The 22,311-nt window shown below is 35.8% G+C and overlaps 1 protein-coding gene across 1 annotated transcript; it reads right to left on the bottom strand.

The window, feature by feature from the left end:
• Window positions 1-9,423: 9,423 nt before the first annotated feature.
• Window positions 9,424-11,452, bottom strand: LOC113763483 (L-type lectin-domain containing receptor kinase IV.1-like). The gene has a single exon (XM_027307311.1). It carries the CDS (start codon window positions 11,443-11,445, stop codon window positions 9,424-9,426), a length of 2,022 nt encoding a protein of 673 aa, XP_027163112.1. The 5' UTR covers window positions 11,446-11,452.
• Between the last annotated feature and the right edge of the window lie 10,859 nt (window positions 11,453-22,311).

Here is a 22,311-nt window from a genome sequence, read left to right as displayed (position 1 = left end):
CCTTATATCAATGGTTCTTAAAAAAATAGATTTTGTTGCAATTTCAGAGCCATTAGATGGCTTTGATTCCAGAAGATTCTTGCTAAAGATTGAGGGGTGAGGTGGCAAAGGTTTTGGGAAAAAGAAAACAACAAAAACAAAATGAGTAGAATGGGTTCCAATTTGCCAGCTGCAAAATTGCTTCTCTTGTACTGGTTTTCTGCCTGCGGTACGATGGTGATGAAGAATGGCGCATGTGCGTGAAGCTTCAGTTTTTAAAAAAAAAACTGATTTTGATTGATTTTTTTTTCTTTTCTTTTCTTTCTAATTTTTCTAAAAATTATTTGAAATGATTTTCTTAAAGAAATAGAAATGAAACAAAATGATACAGATGAGAGAGGACATCTAAGGGTAGAACCAGTGGCTGTTTTTGGACAGAAGAATGGTCAATAGAAGAAATGCTGGTGTAGTTCAGTGGTTAATGCACTGTTGGGTTACTGATCCTACAAAAGCAACTTGGAAGGATGGAAAGAAGATTGAGGAGCAATTCTTTCAATTCCAATCTTAAGGGCTGTGATAGAGTAGGAGGATCGATCGGTAGCTTAGAAGTGTCAATCAGGAAAGAAAATGAAGAAGGTGTGAAAGATGGAGCTGAATGCGTGAAGGTTAGCAAGCAGAGTCATTGTGAAGGCGTGGTTGTGGAAGCATGCTTTTACTGGAAAAAGCACATTACTCACCTGAACCTAGGACCACTTCAACAGATGCTTCTAGATAGCCACGTGTCCGAGTTTTGATCATTTTTCCAGATTTCGTAGCAAGACTTTTGGGATATTCCCTCTCTTGTTTCCCCTTCCCCAAGTTTCCTTCATTTCTCTCCACCTTCCTAGGTTAATCCATATTATCTGCTCTGTATTCATTACTGGAAGTTTCATTAATGGAAATGGAGATTCTCTCTTAATTTTCTGGTTGGAATTATTGTTTGATTGAGTACAATTGCCAACTTTAAATTTTTCTCAGACTGGTTCTGTGTCCTCTTCATCCACCATTTTTATTTCCTCACACAACGACTATTGATCCCCTTTACCAATCAATTTCTCAACCATAAATTACTGTCTTTCCAAGTCTGAACCAAAACACAAACTTAGACAAATTTGATGTTCTTTGTAGATCTTCTGAGCTCTACTACTGGAAAGCCATTGTGGTCTTGTGGGTTATGCATGGCTTCATCTTCTTCATTTAATCTGTAAATTATGTGGGTTTCATAGCCTAGGACGAGTTTAATATTCCCCGATGATTTTGCTTATAAACTTGATTATTAATTCTAAAGTTATACTCATAAGCACAACAAAACCTTTCTTCTACTTTCTAAGTTGAAATAAAACAATGACCTGCAGCTTTCACGGTTTGGGACTGCGAACAAGAGAGAGTGGCACATACCGAGGCAGTTAGAATTGGTCAAGATTTAAAAAGAGTAGTCTAGTTTTTTTTTTTTTTTGTCAATACAGGGGTGTCCGGGTCAAGACCCGAAGGCGGCCCGACTAATCCCCTGCGCCTGGAGTACAGCGCCATCCCAACCGCACCCAGACGTTAAGTGAGGTTCGACCCCACGACCTGCGAGTGCCGGAAGCAGCCAAAGACCGCGTGATCTAGCCCCGGGGCGGGTAGTCTAGTCATTATGAAGAAAATTGCTCTAGCAGGAAAATTTATGCTCTGACAATATATATTTTTTTTTTTGGAGAACGCTATATTTAATTCATACCGAATGTGAAGGTTACACTGAGGGTATTACAACTTCGCAGCTATCTTGAGCTCAAACGAAAAGACTATTCTAAAACATATTGCTGGCGCACCGACGAGAACTCCCTAGAGCCAAACAGTATCGATGCCCTCACCATATTAGGAAGTTGTTTAGGAGACATGCAGAACAAGTCAGATTGCAACCGCAAATTTGCCAGCCTATCAGATGCAGAGTTGGCCTCTTGAAAAATGTGTGACACCGAAGAGGAAAATGAGGCTAACAAGTACCTTATGCAGTGCAAGATGTTACATAAAGGCCATTTTGACAACCTCTTTCAATGGATCAACTGAACCAACACTTCTGAATCGACCTTCACCAGCAGTCTCTGGATTTGTCACTCATGACACAGTTGAAGACCATGAAACAATGCCAGACTCTCTGCAATTAGGAGCCCATTGTCACCGAATTCCTTGTAAAAAGTGAAAAGCAATCAACCATTGAATCTCTAAGAATGCCACACTCGCATCAGTGCTCAATTTAAAGAAGTGGGGTGGGGGTCATTTCCACCAAACCACCACACAACACCTTCTTCAAATAGGGTGGGATACTAACTCCGCCCATGGATCCTCAATATCACCCCTAAAATGTGTGATCGAGAACACTCTTGCTTTGCCCAACTGCCGTATCAATTGTTCAACCATGAAGGTGACGCTACCCACCTCGAACCTCCTGCCCTCAAACCGAGCATTATTTCTTACTTTCCACAGACGCTAAAGCACTAGTATTGGAACTACCACCCTAATGTGTTTAACCTCCTCCACTGAGCTAGAGTAAAACCAAGAGAGTAGCACAGATGAGATAGACGAAAACGTAGACTCAATAATTCCAATAATTGGTGCGCTTTGTTCTTATCTAAACTTGCAAGAATTTATTGTTTACTCTTGTTAATTTGTATTTGGCGATTTGAGTTGTTAATTTGTATTTTGGCAAATTGGCTCAAACAACTTTCATTCCAGATGCTGTTTTGAGAATAAATCATGGATATTGAACTCAAGAAAACTAAGAAATGCTGCCTTGTTTGGATTGTTTGTTTCCGTCGGAAAATATTGTCGTTTTTCGTGATCACATTTTCCTATTATCTTTTTCCCTCACATATATCAAATCGCTACAGTAATTTTTTCATGAAAAATGACGGAAAATGCAATCCAAACACAATAATTATTGGTTACATCTATTCTATTCTGGAGGCAGTAAGTCCAAGCACACTGATCTATCATCTACTTGTGCAGCAATTAGTCACTAACAAGATAAGAAAGACAAATAAATACAAGGCAACGCACCATACAAGTAGACGAACATCTATAGTCAACGACGTGAATGACAGCAGTACTGCAACATGGGTGTTGACTTATTAGCCTAAGCACTTTTTTTAATTTAAATACAGATGCAGGTAGTGTCTTTCAGGGCGTGCTCATAGGGGTGGAATCAGTGACGGAGCCAGGATTTTTTTCTTGGGGGCCAAAATTTTTTCGAACAAAATTACCTTAATATGTTATATTCAAAATTATATTTTCATTTATGTAAATATATGACATCTTAAAATATCAAATATTAACTTTAATTATAAAAGTATGTCTATTTCATAAATATGTAATATAGTCATAACTAAAATTAAGGCAATAAATAATCTTTGATTAAATATCTTATAACATCACAAACCACCTAAGTTGCACATTATAAAAAGATGCTCCAATATTTCACTTGTGCAAAAACAAAAATATAACTATGCAATATAAATATAACCATTTTCAATTAAAAAAATGATAAAAGTTATGTTAGTATACCTTGAAATTTCATCCTCTTTTATTAAAAGTAAATTGATATTTACGTTCTTTTATAGAACTAAATTCATGTATAATTGAATCAATGCTAAATTTTCAAACAACTTCCTTTTTTTATGTACATTGTTAGGCAATCATTCAAGAAATTATCTTTTATCTTATTTGGAGCTTTGTTTAGATTATCTTCCTAATTGAAAATGTCCATTCTATAGACTATAGAATGGAGCCAGGATTTTTTTCCTTGGGAGGGGGGGCCAAATTTTTCTGAACAAAATTATCTTAATATGTTATATTCAAAATAATTTTCATCTATTTAAATATATGACATCTTAAAATATCAAATATTAATTTTAATTATAAAGGTATGTCTATTTCATAAATATGCTGCATAGTCATGACAAAAATTAGGATAAGAAGTAACATTTGATTAAATATCTTATAACATCACAAACTACCCAAATTGTACATTATGAGAAAATGCTCTAGTACGTCACTTGTGCAAAAACAAAAATATAACTATGCAATATAAATATAACTATTTTTAATTAATAAAATATAAAAGTTATGTTAGCATACCTTGAATTTCAACCTCTTTTCTTAAAAGTAAACTGAACTTTACGTTCTTTCATAGAACTAAATTCATCTATAATTGAATCTGTACTAAATTTTTGACCAACATCCTTTTTCTTATGTACATTGCTAGACAATCTGTAACGCCCCGAGGCAGAATAAAGGGAAAAATTTCTGGTGAATAGTATTTTGTGGGGAATCCGGCCCACATAAATCTGGAAGAAATTCGGTCTGCATAAAAAGCTTAAAGAGCCAGTTCTTTAAAGCTTTCCGATAAGGCCCAATAAGTACTAAAATACCCTTTTATTTGAAAATTATTATTTATCAAAACCCACTACCCAATTATTTCACACAAGTGTAAATAAACCTAGAAAATAGGGTTTTACACTTCGGTTTCAAGTTTGGAGCAAAGTTAGGGTTTTCGCGATTTTTCCGCCGGATGAATTTTCGGGACGGAGCAAGGATCAAATTTGGTGATTAAAAGTGACTTCTAAGTGAAAAATAATATGTGACTAGTAGCAATGATATAAGGTTAGTGAATGGAAAGTAAAAACCCTAGTACGTGTGTTTTTAAGAAAAACGGCGCGAACCGGCGGGTCCCGCGCACTACCGATTGAACGCACCACTTGACCACCATTTTTTTTTACTAATCAAGTTTATTGACTTTTGCACAAAATATCTTCTTAGTTTGCAGCAGCTTTGACCAAATTTGAGGCTAGAAAATAGCAAGAAAGAAAGAGAAAAATGGAAGGTAGTGGTGGCGACAAGTGTCGCCACCTTAGAGTTTCTTGATCAAGACAAGGACTCTTTATTTATTACCAAAATTTCACATCTTCTACCCCTTATTTCTGCTGCTTAGCCGAGAGAAAGGAGAGGAGAAACCACCAAGGGAAATCACTCCATTTCTTCTTGAATCAAGCTACTAAGTGAGAAATCAAACAAAATAAACCGATTAAACTTGCCTTTGAGTGATTAGTTAGTGATTTGCGGTGAGATTTTGGAAAGAGAAAGCTTGGGCTACATTTAGTGAACTCTAATCAAGGTAAGCAAGATGATCTCTCCAATTTCTACTTTCAATTTTGTTAAATTAAGCTTAGCAACTTGATTTTGTAGTGGAATCATGGATATTATCATGTTTTGGAAGTTTTTCTCCTTTTTATATGATGAACTAGGGCTTGAGGAATTTCTGCCCAAATTGAGGTATGATGTATATATGTTGAAATTAAGGTTATAAGAGAGGCTTTGGTAGTGATTAGACCAAGAAATTAAGGAAAGTTCCACTAAAAACTAGAAATTCCAGAATCTGGAAATTTTCCCCAACATTCTGTCCGAATTTGTAACTGTATGTTAGAGACCGAATTGGGCTTAGGTCAAAGAATGAAAGTTGTAGAGAATGGTATTTTATAGGTGCCTACAAAATCTCAGCTCAATCGGAGCAACGTAGGTCGTGAAAAGTCCAAAATACCCTTACTGTTTTAAGTATTTCCCCATCAGTCCGTGTGATCAGTTTGTCCAGTTTATCGTGTTTTTTGACTAGGATACGTACTGATTTAGCTCTTGGCCAAAACATGAAAGTTGTAGTATTCTGACTTAGCTTTCAAATGCCTCTAAGAACACCAGAATTGGACTTATGTACTCTGAGATATGACCATTACAGTGTAATGCGGTTAAGTAACCGACGAATTGGATTTTGGTTCAGTAATTTGAGGATTTGACTAAGTTGCACTAGGAACTGGACTAAGTGACCTTTATGAACATTGTAGCTCTGAGTCTTAGCTTCGAAACGGCATAGGTTGCGCCTCAATCCGATAAGCGTAGCCTCGGATATGTTATTTCCGCATTCTTACGTCGAATCTGTCTTGTGCTAGATTGAAATTCTACACTTGTTATTGTTGTGATTCTTGTTATTATGATATTGTGAGCCTATGGAACGGCTCTTGACATGAATTGCTGATATATGTGATGTTGGGTTTTGGTTGAGGAAAAATAATGAAGCCTAAATGGCTGGAAAATTAGGTAAACACAAAGGGCATGCTGCCCGAATTTATACTCGAGAGCTAGGAAACGAGACTTGTAACTTGTGTAAAGGTTAAGTGATTATCACTTGAACTAGCAAGCACCTTTGCTACTTTGTTATCGAGGATTATACGTTAAAAACCTAAACGAAATTGTACCCTTGAGGAACAGGTATAATGGCCAATGTAAACTTGTATTTCCTGGTACTTTCAACTCAAGTATATATGCTACAAAAACCTTACGATTTGAAAAGCGAGCAAGTGTTTCACGAATACCTTTCAAATGAATTTCAATTGGTTGATTCTTAATGAACGGAACGTTTAAGTTATAAATTGCTACTGTATAACTGTTTCACTTATGTGCGCATATAATCTGTCCTGTTTTTGCAATGTATGTTTGATCTTAAAAGAGACTGAATCGGCCCTTGCTCAAAACATGGAACTTGTAGATACATGAGTTAGCTGGTTACCTGCAAAATTTTCAGATTGACCGAGATATCCTTGACTGGCCTTAAGCCCTGTTTCACGTACAGTTTCTACTTTCCTCTAAGAATTCGAGTTTTGACCTTGAAAATGTATGATTTGGCTTTGGAGGTCTGCATAAGAAATGTTGGGATATATCTTAGCTTTGTAACGCCACAAGATTTGTTTCAAGTGGATAAGTATAGCTTTACTTGTGATTAAAATGCCAAAGGTGATAGGAACTTGCTGGTTTTAGACTTTCTTTCGCTTGACATGGTCATTGTAATCTAGGGCTTGGACTTGAGCATGACAATGAGGTATGATGGATAGTTCCTGCGCTGTGGTTGGTGAGTGATCCCTCGACTGTCCCCAAAGTTACTTTTGAACTAATTCTTGCATTTATTACTCCATTGCATATCATTTGGGGTTTGGGTGTGTGTCATGACATAATTTGGCTCCAATGAGTTCTTGGAAAGTCTTGTGCTTAGAACCAATGTCTCCACTATTGTTTACACATTCTTTGGAGCACGATGGCTCCTTACTTCTGTTTCACGGTTACTTGATCTAAACGAGCATTGGGTATTTAAGTACAAGAACTTCACTGGCTCACATGAGCAATAAATGAACATTTGATTACTGCATCATGACATCATATCAATGCTTTATTGTGAAATATACTTGGCTGTTGATTTTACTGGTCACTCGCTGAGTTTCTAGCTCACCCCCTATTATCTTCTTCTCCCCACAGGGATCGAGGTAAAGGAAGAACTTGTATTTGGATCTTTGGGTGGCTGGATGGCGTACATCTTGTATAGTTTAGTTTTGGTTTTGGTTTATGTACTTTTGGGCATGTAAAAATATTTGGAATTGAATCGAATGTAAATCTACATTTTACGCTTAGAATTGGTTTCCGCTTCGCTTATGATATGTCATTTTGGAGAATTGGATGTATTATTTGAGTTGTACCTTGTAATTTACTTGAGGAATGTAGTAAGTGAGTGAGTCCCGGCGAGAGTTGGGCAGGCGGCCCGCTAAACCCTCTGGTACGCCTTAGGGGGAGGTGGGGTCGTTACACAATCATTCAAGAAATTATCTTTTATCTTGTTTTGGATCTTTGTTTTGATTATATTCATAATTGAAAATGTCTGTTCTATAGTTACAGTTGACATAGGAAGAGAGAGAACAAATATAATCAATCTATTAACAATAGGATAGATCACTTAATTTCTTATCTTCACCAAGCCTTCAAGTAATTATTTGTACATTTGTTTATGTATCAACAAGAGTATAGATAACTAATTTTAAATTTTTTATTAATTAGTCTAAGTTGTATATTTGTATATGGACCAATAAATTAATTATTTTTGTTTTAGCCCATTGATAATTATGAATTGAGTCTTTTATTATAATATATCAAATTGGGTCAATTTACTATGGATTATCAAATTATATGTTTAATTTTTTGAATGTTAAATAATTAGCAAAATAAAATATAAATAATTTTTTTGAAGAAAAAATTAAATCAAAGTTGGCTGATTCATACACACACACACACAGATATATATATATATATATATATATATATATATAAACTCTCAAAATATAAACTAAAACTATAAAAAATTAGGGGGGGCCAACTTTGTCTTCTACATATATTTACATATTATGAATTAAAATTTTCAAAACTTAGCCCCCCTCAGCCCCCCTTGGCTCCGTCATTGGGTGGAATGCTTAGAGACTGATGGACGGTTAATTTTTGCATTCTATGAGGAATTTGTAGAGATTGATGTTTTGTTTGCGGAGAGTTTATCTTTGTTGCATGGTCTTTAGGTGTGTCAAGGGTAATTGTGGATTGATTGATAGTAGAAGTTGATTCAGAGGTTCTGGCCCAATTGATTAACTCAGGAATGATTTCGAATGGCCATTGTGTAATACACTACGAAGGATAAGAGTTTTGTTAGATTCCTTTTCATCTTCGATTTCACATAATTTTAGAGAGGCCAATTCTGTGTTGGATAAGTTAGGAAATTTGCGACTCTCTTCTGAGCTTTATTGCACGTCATATCACTAGTTTCCTGGAATTGTTAGGGCATCAATGCTATTAGATTGTAGAGAGTTTTCATCAGTGTGCATGCATTTAGTAAAGGAGTAGCACTCTTACTTTAGAAAGTTCATGAGCTCAATGTTTGATATTTTCTTAAACTTTTTGTACTTATTTCTTATTTTTATTAATAATATAAGGGGCTAACATCCCCACTCCATAGACAAGGTTTGCCATTAAAAAAAAAAAAGCCTAAGCACAATGGTAAATAGCACGCTCTGCCTTTCACATTTTCTACTTATTAAGTTATCAAAAAGACCAATCTTTTGCCTACATTAAAAGTTAAAACAGCATTAAATTTGACTCTGGGATGTAGGCAAGGACTAGGCTTGCAGATGCAGGTATTGTAACAAGATTAGCTTCCACATAGAATGTGATGTTAAAAAATGTGCACCTAATTGGTCGCTTGATAGATTATAGAACCTAAATACTCATTGGAAGTTCGGAAGGTGCAGCAAAAATTACTTTATTGACAATCCGTCTGTTTTCATATCTCTTGTTGAGATTATTACTTCCGAACTGAGAAACAGAGAATCACAATCAATTTCAAGATTAAACCTGAACAGTATGTTGTACATAAACATCAAGGCTTGGCAAGACAAGAATCTTGCATGATAAAAGTGAAACAAGTTTACCATGACCATTACAAAATCAAACTTACTCTTTGAACATAATATCGAATAACATTTTTAAAAACCAGAAACACGAGCTTCTTGATCACCTACCACCAGAGAGAATAGATTCAGTTACAGTATGTGAAAAGCCATTGTCTATGGGAGACAACCGGGAGGCAATTCCATCGGAGCTACCAGGATTGGTGAACCCAAGACCAACAGCAGAAATGCCAAGTGATGACAACTCTGGTAGCAGAACTGATCCATCCAAATACAGCAGAACTTGCCGCATACTTGGCCTAATGCTAGGTTCTGAATGAGAGCATAGCAAGCCTAGCTTCAACACCAATTCTGCCTCTTGCTTCACATACTCAGTGCCCAGATTTTGATCAACTGCCTGGAGAATATCACCTGCGTTCCAGCACGAGAATACCCAATCAACCAATATCGCATCCTCTTCTGGTGCTTTTGGATCTATTGGCCTTCTACCACAGGCAACCTCTAGTAAAAAGGCCCCGAAAGCATATACATCAGTGCTAGTTGTGGCCTTACCTGTTCTGTTGTGCTCAGGGGCAAGGTATCCAATAGTTCCTACTACGTGGGTGGTTTGAGGAAGAGTCCCATGATCGTATAGCCTCGCGAGGCCAAAATCTCCTAATCTTCCATTCAATTCAGCATCTATCAATACATTACTGGCTTTGACATCTCTGTGAATCACTACTTGCTCCCATTCTTCATGTAGATAGAATAATCCGGACGCTACGCCTTTGATGACTCGAAGTCTCTGGCTCCAGTTAAGGGTGGACTTGGGTTGATTGTAGAGAAATTTGTCAAGACTACCATTGGACATAAATTCATATACTAAAAGTAGCTCTCCTTTACGCCGACAATAGCCCAAGAGGGGTACTAAGTTTCGGTGGCGTAAGCGACCAATACTGATGATTTCTGCAATAAATTCTCTCATTCCCTGTCTTGATTGATGAGATACCTTCTTGACAGCAACTTCCATCTTGTTAGTAGGCAATACTCCTTTGTAGACCCTGCCAAATCCCCCTGCCCCCAGCAGCTCTTTTTCTCTAAAACCTTTGGTGGCTATGTACAAGTCTTTATACTTAAATCTATGGGGTCCATAGGCAAGCTCCCATTCTTCCATCACCTCTGCAAACTTCCACTTCCTCCTTAGATGATAAGCTACTCCAGATATTACGAGCAACAACAAAAATGTGCAAATTAGTGGCAATCCCACGGTAAAAAATTTCGATACCTTCTTCGGTCCAAATCGAGGTAGCTTGGGAAGTCGAGAGAGGTCAAGTGCTTGAGCAACACCATTCATCTTCAAGCTCCATCCCAATACAAAATGAGCTGCTGCTAGTGAACCAGTGGATGCAGAAAAGCCAACATACATGGTTTCCCGTAGAATAGGCGAAAGATCATATGACAATGACAAAAGAGGAGTATTTGGTTTAGCCACTGCAATTGGAGCTAATGTAACATTGATTACCTTGCTCTCCCCATCATATTCCACCCAGAGTTGCATCCGCTGCGCGCTACTAAGAGTTAAGTTGTCAAATGAATTCTTGTTATTATCTCGGTAACTTGCTGGCTGCGATGCTGTAGAAAACAAGGAGTTAATGTCAATTCCAACATGGTTGTCGTTGATATCGTTAAACTCATGGGTTTGGATAGTGTCGAGCTCCACCGCGAAAACATGATTACTTGCATTTCCATTGGTGCTATCATTAAAGAGGCCAAGGAACTGTGTGGGAAGCCCTCCTGGGAGGCGTCTTGCTGGTGCGATCACGAAAGTCATTCCATGACCACTCAGGCCTGAGACTTGAGGCACTATTGCAAACACAAATTGGGTGGAAAAAGAGAATGCTGAGCCGTTAGACGTGCTCTTAAAATTGATGGGATCAGGATAAAAGGCATGCCCCATTTGTAACTTGGTGATGTTGGTTATCCTTAAGAGGCCATTGTCGGTAATTTTGGCTATTCCGTCCAGGCTTAGATTTGATGATCGAAATCCTTCATAGATGAACCCAACATCATCAGGTGCTGCTGAATCAGCTCCTATGTGAACTATTACAAGAAGGGCCAGGAATGTTGTTACTAGTGTGAATGACATGGCTAAGATACTAGGCTGCAAAATCCTTCTCAATTAGTAGCCTATTTAAGGTTTAAACTACTATCTTAGACAACTAGTTAAATCTTCTTGCTACTATTGCGTTTTTCATTAATTTTCGTGGAAAATTAATCTGGAAAATTAATCCTTCTCAATTAATTTTCTTGCTACTTATATTCCTTTTTTTTTATGTAAAAAAACATCTAGTTTAGTCTAACCCACTCCTACTCCTAAGAGGGGGGAGGAGAACCTACTCTATGGGGTAGCTCAACTGATTCGGGAGAACCTGACGGGGGACTAAACTATCATCAAATCAGACAGGTGTACCACACACCCGTATGAATTTAAAACAAATCTCATATTGAGACACATTGATGGAAGAAAAGATTTGAACCTTTGATCTCTCACCCCACAATTAATGTGGTGACCAACTCCTCTCGAGGAAGTTGGTTTCTTTTTTTTCTTTTCAATTGACTCTAACTTCAATGTCACGTTGGAAAGTCCTCGAGGTAGTTGGGGCAGGTAGGGTTGCTGTTTGCAACGGATCTTCTGTCCCACACCTTATGGCATTCTCTATCCCACTTTTTATTAGATTGCTATTTCTCCTATATAAACATCATGTTTGAATTCTTTTTTTATTTCCTTAAGATCCAATACTATTAATTGAATAAAAAATAAATACAACAGTTTCAATAAAGTAATATATATAGTAGAAATTAAAAAAAAAGCAGAAAATTCTTTAAAAAATCTTTTTTTTATGAATTTTGATTTTTTGAGTTTGTTAAATTTTTTATATTACTCAATTAATAGTTATTGGATCTTAAAAAAATAAAAAGAACTAAAACATTATATTTTTGTAGAAAAAATAATAATATAATAAAAAATAGGATAAAGAATAAAATAAGATGCAGAACAGAAAATCCGTTGGCGCTGCCGCTGGAAAGTTCCCGAGGGAGTGAAGCAAATTGACTCCAAATCCGTACTCAGGTACAAACAATAAACTGTACCATAAAATCATGTGGATGTGGGTGCGATGCGATTGTGGCTCCGTGTAACTCGGTCCACTGGTTTTTTTTTATTACATTATTTAATGCACAATTATATTGTATTAATACTATATTTATAAAAAATGTGATGCATATAAATAAATATTTTATATATATTTAATATAGTATTATAATATAATCGTACATCGAAATTTTAAATATACAGCATCGGCATCCGGTCGAATCATGTGGTCCTTGCAAGAAGTTCGCAGTTGTACGAGGAGAACCAGTCTTTCGACATGATGGACGATACATTAGGCAATAAGTCTTACGGCCATGGGCTGACACCGAGGCTGCTAAATAGTTTAAGATTGAGTTGCCAGATATTACCAGACTTGGAAGAAAATTGAGTTAAACAATACAAAGACCAGCTTTCTAACAAAGACACTCCATATTTAATTTCATCTGTTAAATCATTTATGTGATTGCATATTATCATTGATATTACGTTTTGATGCTTCGTTCTATACATATTCTTAAGATAAGAATTTTACCAAACTAAGAAATTGATTAAATCGTTTCTCCTTTTTGACCGGCATAAGAACCGGATGGAAGATCTCTAAAGCATATGGGATCTTTAATGTCACTTTTTGGTGATAACTCAATGTCATTTCTATATTTTTGTCAAACGTCCTATTTATTTAAATTGTCACACACTCTTTAATTTTTTAATAATTCAAATTGATTTGGTTTAACTCAAATTTTCTTCATCCACGTGTGATAAGTGAAATTGGCATTAGATTTGACATCGAATAGTGATACCGAAAATCTCAACTGCTATTAGAGTCACATGGGATTGTCATTAAATTTGACACTGGATAGATCTACAATTGTATAGTATATTTGATTGAATTTTGTCCAAATTCAATAATTGTGATTTATGTGAAAAGGCACACCTGCAAAGTTCTTGATATTTTACTCTCGTTATTTTTTGTGTATATTTTTGTCATACTAATCCATAGATTGGTTGCTGTAGTGCATGTGCATGCATGACATATTTCATCGTACCCGAAAATTCTGCCGGCCTTCATTCCATAAGGGCCTAAAGCTCCACCTCCACTTTTCCACCTGCTTCTTGTCTTCTCAATTCCAAATTTTACCGTCAACGTTTTTTCTTCATTGACTGCTTCTTGATGTGGAATAAGTTGTCAAAACTTGTCAAGCGGGTCTAAGCGAGAAGGCTCAGAAGCCGATCGAGGTGGGTTGAAGTCCACAATCTTTACATTTGGGAGGAGATATGAGTTTTATACTATTGAATTGGAATCAACTAGCAAAGCCCTAGGACACTTTCTAGGTTGCATTTCGAAGTTTCGAGACCAAAATTCATCATTATTCTACAATTTCATTCCATTGTAGTTAAAAATAGTTCGTTCCAACCGCAGAACAGGGGGTGAGAACTGTCGATTTTTACCTTAGGGGATTGCTTACAAGAATTTTACTCCTATTCTCATGTCAGGTCCTCCCCTTCCCCCTCCACCCAACCCCCACCCCCACACTTTAATATCAATTCTTGCCTCCCAAACTTGAATCCTTATACTATATAAGATTGAGTTTTGGTCAAAAAATAGGTTGAATTTCAACCGCATAGATGGGGGCTTTTTGAAAATATGAAATGTTGTGTATTAGTTTAAAAGCTTTATGTACAATTTAAAGAAGCATGTATTTGGGTATATTTACTGAAATGACCCATTTTAATATATTTAAAGTTGTCATTGATGAGCCATCTGAGTATTGATGGAATGTGTAATTAGTGTGCAACCGTTTTCGTATTTTGTACAATCCATATATGCTTGTGTATTGGTGTAATTACCGAAATATCTCTTAACTACCAATAATTCCCCTTGTCAGTCGCAGATAACCATTTGAGATGTTGCTTTGTCAGAAACGTTTGAATGGCAATCGAATTTAGGAAATAAGCCAACGATTTCTCTATCAATGGTAGGAACCCATATCTCTATCATTTATAATCTGCATTTATGAGCCACAAACGTTGGTCAGTTTATCCCCTTTCAGTTTCAGGAGTTAAGTTTTCCCTTTTTACCTTTTGTCTACAACGATTTGTCTCATCGTTTTCTCTTCCATCCGAACTCAACTCCGAAATTACCTATTATTTCGTCATTAATTACACCCAATTCAATTGCCGAACCGTTGGTATGTTAATGCCTAAATGGTTGATTATCAGTTTCTCCCTATTCGCATTCTAGGATTGGAATAATTCTACCTGGCTTCATACTAATCAGTTTAGAATGCTCTTCAGTCCCAACTACTCCTGGTGGTTTAGCGTGAGGTTAGATTTCACTCCCCCCCAATTTTTCAGTTTCTCTCTTAATTTTGTCGATGTGTTCTTAGTACCTACAATTAGCGACTCTTATTGCATTACCTAATTGCAAGGTAGCATTTTTTGCGTTGTCTAACCCCAATTGGTCTGGATTGGTTATAATCTTATAGGTTTGGAGCAATAGCAAGAAAGAGCTCTTGGTGGGGATTCTGGAATAAGGTTAGCTTTCTGTGTTGATTTGCTTTTCTGCATTATCAACGACCTTTAATTTGACATAGTTTTATTGTAACGCTGTGTGAATTGATTGATTATATCATTTATCTTTTCATACTAAGTTTTATTTCTTCTCACAATGTACTATTGTTTGTTCAACAAAAAAACCTCCTTCTCCACAGACACCAAACACCCGTGCGGGGCACGGGCACTCCCCTTTAGTTAGGTAATACATTAATCATATGTTTTGCTTTCTAGAATATTGTTTTAGAAGTTTATGTTCGTAACGGTAATGAACAGTTTTTTTTTTTTGGCATATATTAAACTAATGATTTAATTTATGGGATAATTTTAGAAACCTCCTTTGAAATTTTTGACAATTTCACTTGGCTCCCCTAGGGTTTAAAAAATTACAGTTATCCCCCGGTATAGTAAAATACCTATAATTCCTGGTAGAAAATTTTAAATTTAAGGGAATAAATTTACAAAATCCAAAATAAAATCTATTTTTCTATCTTTTATTTGTTTTTGCTTCTCTTTTTTCTAGTTAATATAACCTCTTTTTATTATATTCAATTTTTGTGAATATTAGCAAATTAAAATTACAAAATTAACAGAGGGAGCAAATTATGTGTTGAACTTTAAGAAAAATTTTTATAAAATTTCAATAATTACATAAGGATCTCTTTCATTGAATTAGAATTTTTTTATTATGATTTTATTGTGGAGGTAAAATTTATTCTTTACTTTTGAGATATTAATATTTTTAAGGCCATTGGAGGGTTGCAAACTTGCAATGGTGGTTCTAAATCAGATTAACTTGTATTGAAAAGATATTTGAACATTGATATTTAATTTTGGAGTATAAAATTGGTTGTCAATGGGGTTTGTCTGTGTGTTTTTTTTCTTTTACATGGCAAGTATTAATACTATATATTCAATTTGAGATCTTTTGAATGGTTACTTGGTTTTAGAACTTATGGTTGGATAGTTGTTTGAGATTAGGCTTGTTGCTTTGTGCAAAGTATAGAAGAAAATGATTGAGTATACTATATTTTTCTTTCTTATTTTCACACGAAAGGGCAATTTAGGATTTTTGCGAGAAAATCTATCTTATTTGACGTACATTGTTACTAAGTAGTAAAATTATGGGAGGTATATGTAATTTTTAAAACCTGAGGAGAGCTCTCTATAATTGTTAAAAACCTCTGGGGAGGTTTGTGAAATTATCCCTTAATTTATTTGACTATGAAATTTAAATTGACGTATAACACTTCAATTTAAGGGAAAGAATGTAGGTTTTGTTCGCAGGACAAAAGATGGGTGATGCTTCGAATGTTATCCCTTCAAAATCACATTTCAACTAGAAGAGACACGTTTAGTTATGCACCACTTTTTTTTGGGTCCTTTTTTTCCCTCATAATGGAAATCCCTACACATAGGCAAGATAATTGCCCCTTCAAAGTTAAAATCCTGGTTCCGCCAATGCTTGGTTATGTATCATGTTTCTTTGAAACTTTGTCAGAGAAGATTGTATGTCTTCTTATTTTCATTTCTCACCAGTACCATGTAAAACTTCTCAGGCCGAACTCCAACACAGTAGTGGCTGTTGAGCACAAAATTTTGAAAGAAAATATAATCAGATTAAACACTGAACCCAAAGGAAGGATTTCAAATGTCTTAAATATGCCTCTGGGATGCAACTTTACTGCATTTGAAATATGAATCCTACAAAAGTCCAAATCTACCATTACCATGGAGATTCTGGTGATCGTTTTTGCGTATTATCAAGTATTACTTAGCTCAGGAATTAAAGGCGTGCTAGTGTTTTACAAAGTTGAAAGACACGCCTTTGTCCAGTTGAGGAACCAAGGCGTGATTTTACTGTAGCATGGGACCCAATAGACATAGTGAAAATGCAAATCTAATCTTGCAATTTTTTTTAACTGCTGAGATGGAAAATTAGACATCTTTTTTTTTTTTTTCGGTTCAACAGAAACTATAAAAGAAATCTCAACCACTCTGTGGATGTTAATTTAGTCAGAGACAGCAAATAACAAGTCATTCCATCGAGTTTAAGCCGTTTGTAAAGTTTTGAAAATGTAACGAATAAATTTAGAAAAACAATTGTGGAGAGTTGAGAAAGTAAGAAATAAAAAGGCTTTCCCCATCCAAAAAAAAAAAAAAAAATCAACGAACTACCGATATCTTTGTGCATGACATTTAATAAATTTTAGTTCGTGAAATTTAACTTAATTGACGAAAATTATGATTACGTACGTAACAACACAAATTGTAGTTATATATCTTAGTCAGTCTACAGTTTTCTTTAATTCTTTCTTAAAAATAAAAGGTTATTTTTAAATTTCTCATTGTCAGTCAAGGTCATTTTAGTGTGAGGTTGCTCCAAAAGGAAAACGATTGTCTATCTCACTTTGTTCGCTTTCGCTTTCAGTGATGACAACAATACTCTCTCCATTCAAAAATTATACCTACTTTTCTTTAATTCATCTTTTTATGCACACAAGAAATTGTTGTGCCTAGATAAGGTGACTTTAGGTAGATTTATAGTATGATTCTTCAAGTCTAATAGTCTGAAGTTTATTGCTATTTGTGAAAGTTGCTTTATCAAGGGCAACATGACTAATTTGTTTTTTTCTTTCTCTTTTTTTTTTTGGTTTTTTTTGCTTTATCAATGACAAAAAGGCTAATTTTTATTTGCGAATCCATTCTTTCTTTCGTGCCGTTACATTTTAGTCAATGTATTTGTTGCACGGATGACTTTAGAAATTAACGTATTAAATGGTATTTTTCTTCTTTCTTTCTTTTTGGTTTAGTGAAAAAAACCCTCATCAGCCTTGGGAGGGTTTTTCTTTCTTTCTTTCTTTATTTCCTTAACAAAAAAAGTCATTAATTTTTATCACGCATGAATTTATTTCTCAAACAAACAAGTCTTTATTTTTTCATTTTAACCTCGAGTAGCAAAAATTATTAGTAATTATTCGTAATTGGTGTATCTTCATTATTAACATACATATTTAAAAAAAAAGTTAAGAAAAACAAAGTTGTTATAATATCTATACTATGTTGGGAAAGGGGTAGCAGTACAGGCACAAAATATCAGAGTTAGCTCAGGACAAATTTCTCTTTCTCCAAGTACCAGTTAAAATAAGAACAAATCAAATCACCAAATAATAATACCAGCAGTGATAATAAAATGCAAGAAAAATAAAAGCCACAGGACACCAAGATTTTTACGTGAAAAATCTAAATTGAAAAAAATCACGGGGTCTAATCTAGTCAAAAATCTCCACTATCACAATAATGGAAATACACAGGTCTATCCGAAATATTCGGATGACAATAATAGCACCAATATTAACCAAGCACATCTGCTATAAAATTACCCCCAAAACTACAACTGTCAAAGAAATGGGTTTGGAAAGGTGTTAATCAAAAACAAAGAGAAATCTGAAATCTAAACCAGTAGTTGAGTAGAGCTTGACGAGAGGATCGCGTGAGTAAAATTTCATTTCAATCGGATTACAAATCACCCTCCAATCAAGATCTTGAAGTTTCTCTCTCTCTAGCTCTTTCTCTCTCTTCATTTTTTCTGCCAAAAGTAGCGGCTGGCTTTTTGTTCTCACACAAGGACCGTAGAATAATGTGTGTGGCTGCTCTCTTTTCTTTTTAAGTCAAAACTTGATTTAAACCTAAGTGTTTGGTTTTGTGGTTTGGCCCACAAATGGGCTGGTCCATAAACCCAACAATCTCTCCCTCCAACTTATTTGGGAGGTTCCACCAAACCTGCTTTTTGTCTGCAAAATAAGAGCTTCTCCTTAGGCAATGCCTTGGTAAACATATCAGCACCATTATCATTTGTATGCACTTTTTCAAGTGTCAATAATTTGGAATCCAATATATCCCGAATCCAATGATATCTAATATCAATGTGTTTGGATCGACAGTGAAATGTGGAGTTCTTACACAAATGAATAGCATCCTGACTGTCAAAATAAAGACTATATTTCTCTTGTTTCATACCCAACTCTTGAAGGAATTTCTGCAACCAAAGAGTCTCCTTGCATGCTTCAGGGGTTGCGATGTACTCCGTTTCCGTACTAGAAAGAGGATTACACTTATGTAGCTTATTTTGCCATGACAATGCTCCTCCTGAAAAAATCATCAAGTACCCAGATGTGGACTTCCTATTGTCAAGATCACCTGTCATATCTGCATCAGTGTATCCATCTAGTATAGTTTTACTATTGCCGAAACATAAACACAGTATAGAAGTTCTCTTGAGATATTTGAAAATTCATTTGACAGCATTCCAATGCTCCTTACCAGGATTAGAAAGATAGTGACAGACTACTCCAATTGCATGAGCAGTATCTGGTCTGATGCGAACCATAGCACACATCAAGCTACCAACAGTCAAAGCATAAGGAACCTTCTTCATGTCTTCTTTATCTTTCTCACTTGTAGGACACTACTTAATATTCAGTTTAAAGTGACCTGCAAGTGGAGTTGAAACTTCCTTAGCCTTAATCATGTTAAACCTATTGAGTACTTTCTCAATGTATTTTTCTTAAAACAACCAAAGCTTCTCATTTTGCCTGTCACGTGAGATTTTCATCCCCAGTATCTGTCTAGTCGGATCCAAATCCTTCATTGCAAAGGATTTACTTAACTCCGTTTTCAACCTGTCAATTTTATAGTATCACGGCCAACAATCAACATGTCATCAACATATAGTAAGAGAACAACAAAATCACCATCTGAAAAATTTTCACATAAACACAGTGATCAGATGTAGTTCTGTGGTACCCATGATCTGTCATGAAAGAGTCAAATTTCTTATACCACTGTCTCGATGCCTGTTTCAACCCATACAAACTTTTCTTGAAACGGCATACAAAATTTTCCTTGCCACTTTCTTTGAACCCCTCCGATTGCTCCATGTAGATCTCCTCTTCTAAGTCGCCATGCAAGAAGGCTGTCTTCACATCAAGTTGTTCGATCTCCAAATTCAAACGGTTATAATACCAAGAACAACTCGAATTGATGACATTTTTATCACAGGAGAGAAGATTTCTTCAAAATCTATACACTTCTTTTTGACTAAATCCCTTCACAACCAATCTCGCTTTGTACTTTAGTTGTGAACTGTACTCTTGAGTTTTCAACCTGTAGATCCATTTATTTTTTAGAACTCTCTTGCTCTTAGGGAATTTCATTAGCTCATAAGTGTGATTCTCATGCAGGGACACCATCTTCTCTTGCATGACTCGTAACTAATCTTCTTTATTCTCATGCTCTAGAGTCTCATAATAAGACTCTGGCTCTCTTTTATCTGTCAATAACACATATTCATGAGGATTATATCTGCAAGAAGGTCTTCTCTCTCTGGTAGATCTTCTAAATTCATCCTGTGGTGGTGGTGGTGGTGGTGGAGTAGATGGTGCCTCATGCTAAGTTTATCAGCAGTGGGATTATCACCATCATTAATATCCTCTCTCTACTCTATTTCAGCTCCCCCTTGATTAAAATCAACAGGTACTGGAATTGAATTTGAATATGAATTTGAGCTGGTAGGAATACCATCTGAAGATTTTGAATTATCACCTTTATCAATATCTTTAATGGTTTGATCTTCAAAGAAGATAACATCTCTGCTCCTGATCACCTTTTTCTCAATAGGATCATACAACCTGTAACCAAAATCTTCATGTCCATAACTCAAGAAAATGCATTGTTTTGATTTTATATCAAGTTTTAGCCTCTCATCTTTGGAAATATGAACAAATGTCCGACAACCAAAAACTCTCAAGTGCTTAAAGGACACATCTTTTCCCGTCTATGCCCTTTCTGGGATATCACCATCTAGAGGAACTGATGGAAAAAGATTTATCAAATCAACTGCAGTTCTCATTGCCTTACCCCAAAAGGATTTTGGCAACTTAGCATTAGAGAGCATACATCTGACCCATTCATTGATGGATCTATTCATCCTCTCTGTTACTCCAGTCTCTTGAGGAGTTTTTGACACAATCTTCTCCAATCTGATCTCACGGGACTTGTAATAGATTTCAAATGGTCCTCTGTACTCACCATCATTATCAGCACGTACACACTTTAACTGCTTACTAGTTTCTCTTTCAACTTTGCTATGAAAGTCTTTAAATACATCCAAAACTTGATCTTTGGATTTCAAAACAAAACACCAAACCTTTTTAGCAAAATCATTAATAAAAGTTACAAAATAAACAGCACCACCAAGTGACTTTTCTTTCATATAGCAAATATCAGTGTGCACCAATTCTAACGGATTCAATTTTCAAGATGAAAAGAAATTTTGAAATGCAACTTTGTGTTGTTTCCCATAAATGCAGTCAACACAGGTTTAAGTGCATTACCTGTAACTTTAGGTAGGAGTTGTTTGCGAACAAGTGTCTGAATCCCCTTTTCATCCATGTGTCCAAGTCGCCTAAGCCAAAGGTCAATTGAGGAATCACGAACTGCATTCACTTCTCCCTTCCTCAACTTGGCTTACATTACGTAGAGGGTACTATGCTTCTTTCCTCTGACAACAATGAGATTTCCTTGCTGAGTTTCCATTTGCCTCCACCTTGCGAGTTATAGTAGCCCTCATCGTCAAGTTTTCCTATAGAAATAAGGTTAAGCCGAATATTAGGAACATGTCGAACATTTCTTAATATCAGCTGGCACCGGTATTGTGTCCAAGTATATGTCTCCCATGCCAACAATTTTGCATGAGACTTCATTTTCCATCCTAACATATCCAAAATCTCCTTTGGTGTAGGTTGAGAAGAAATACCTGTGAGCAGTAACATGGTAGGATACACCCGAATCAACTATCCAATCACTGTCATAATGAATAATATTCACCTGACCATTATCATAGAACACGAACATGTCATCATGAGTTGCCACAACTGCTGTAGTGTCCTTATCATCTTTTTCCTTCGCCTTACCCTTTTTTCATCTTGATCCCGTTTTAAAATTCTGCACTCTTTCATATAATACCCATTCTTTTTATAATAATAGCATGTAATATTTTTTCACGACTCAAACTTACCTCTGGATTTGTCATTCCTGTTATGGGATTCTCTACTTTTGCTTTTTTCTTTTCTTTATTTCTTTTCTATCACAAGGGCTTGGGACTCATAGACAATTTCTTGTTCCTTCCTCCTGAATTCTTCATTCATCACGACCTCTTTTGCAATAGCCATGGTCAACACACCATTGGGAGTTGAATTACTGAGGGAGACTGCCATGATTTCCCAACTATCCAGTAGTGAACTGAAT

Source organism: Coffea eugenioides, chromosome 2 (assembly GCF_003713205.1).
Source record: "Coffea eugenioides isolate CCC68of chromosome 2, Ceug_1.0, whole genome shotgun sequence".
NCBI classification, from domain to species: Eukaryota; Viridiplantae; Streptophyta; class Magnoliopsida; order Gentianales; family Rubiaceae; genus Coffea; species Coffea eugenioides.
Note: the sequence above shows the minus strand (reverse complement) of the source record. Positions and strands in the feature narration are given on the sequence as shown.

Bases quoted from the DNA above. Each gene is read 5' to 3' on its own strand.
- LOC113763483 (XM_027307311.1), bottom strand. From the start codon at position 11,445: ATGTCATTCACACTAGTAACAACATTCCTGGCCCTTCTTGTAATAGTT.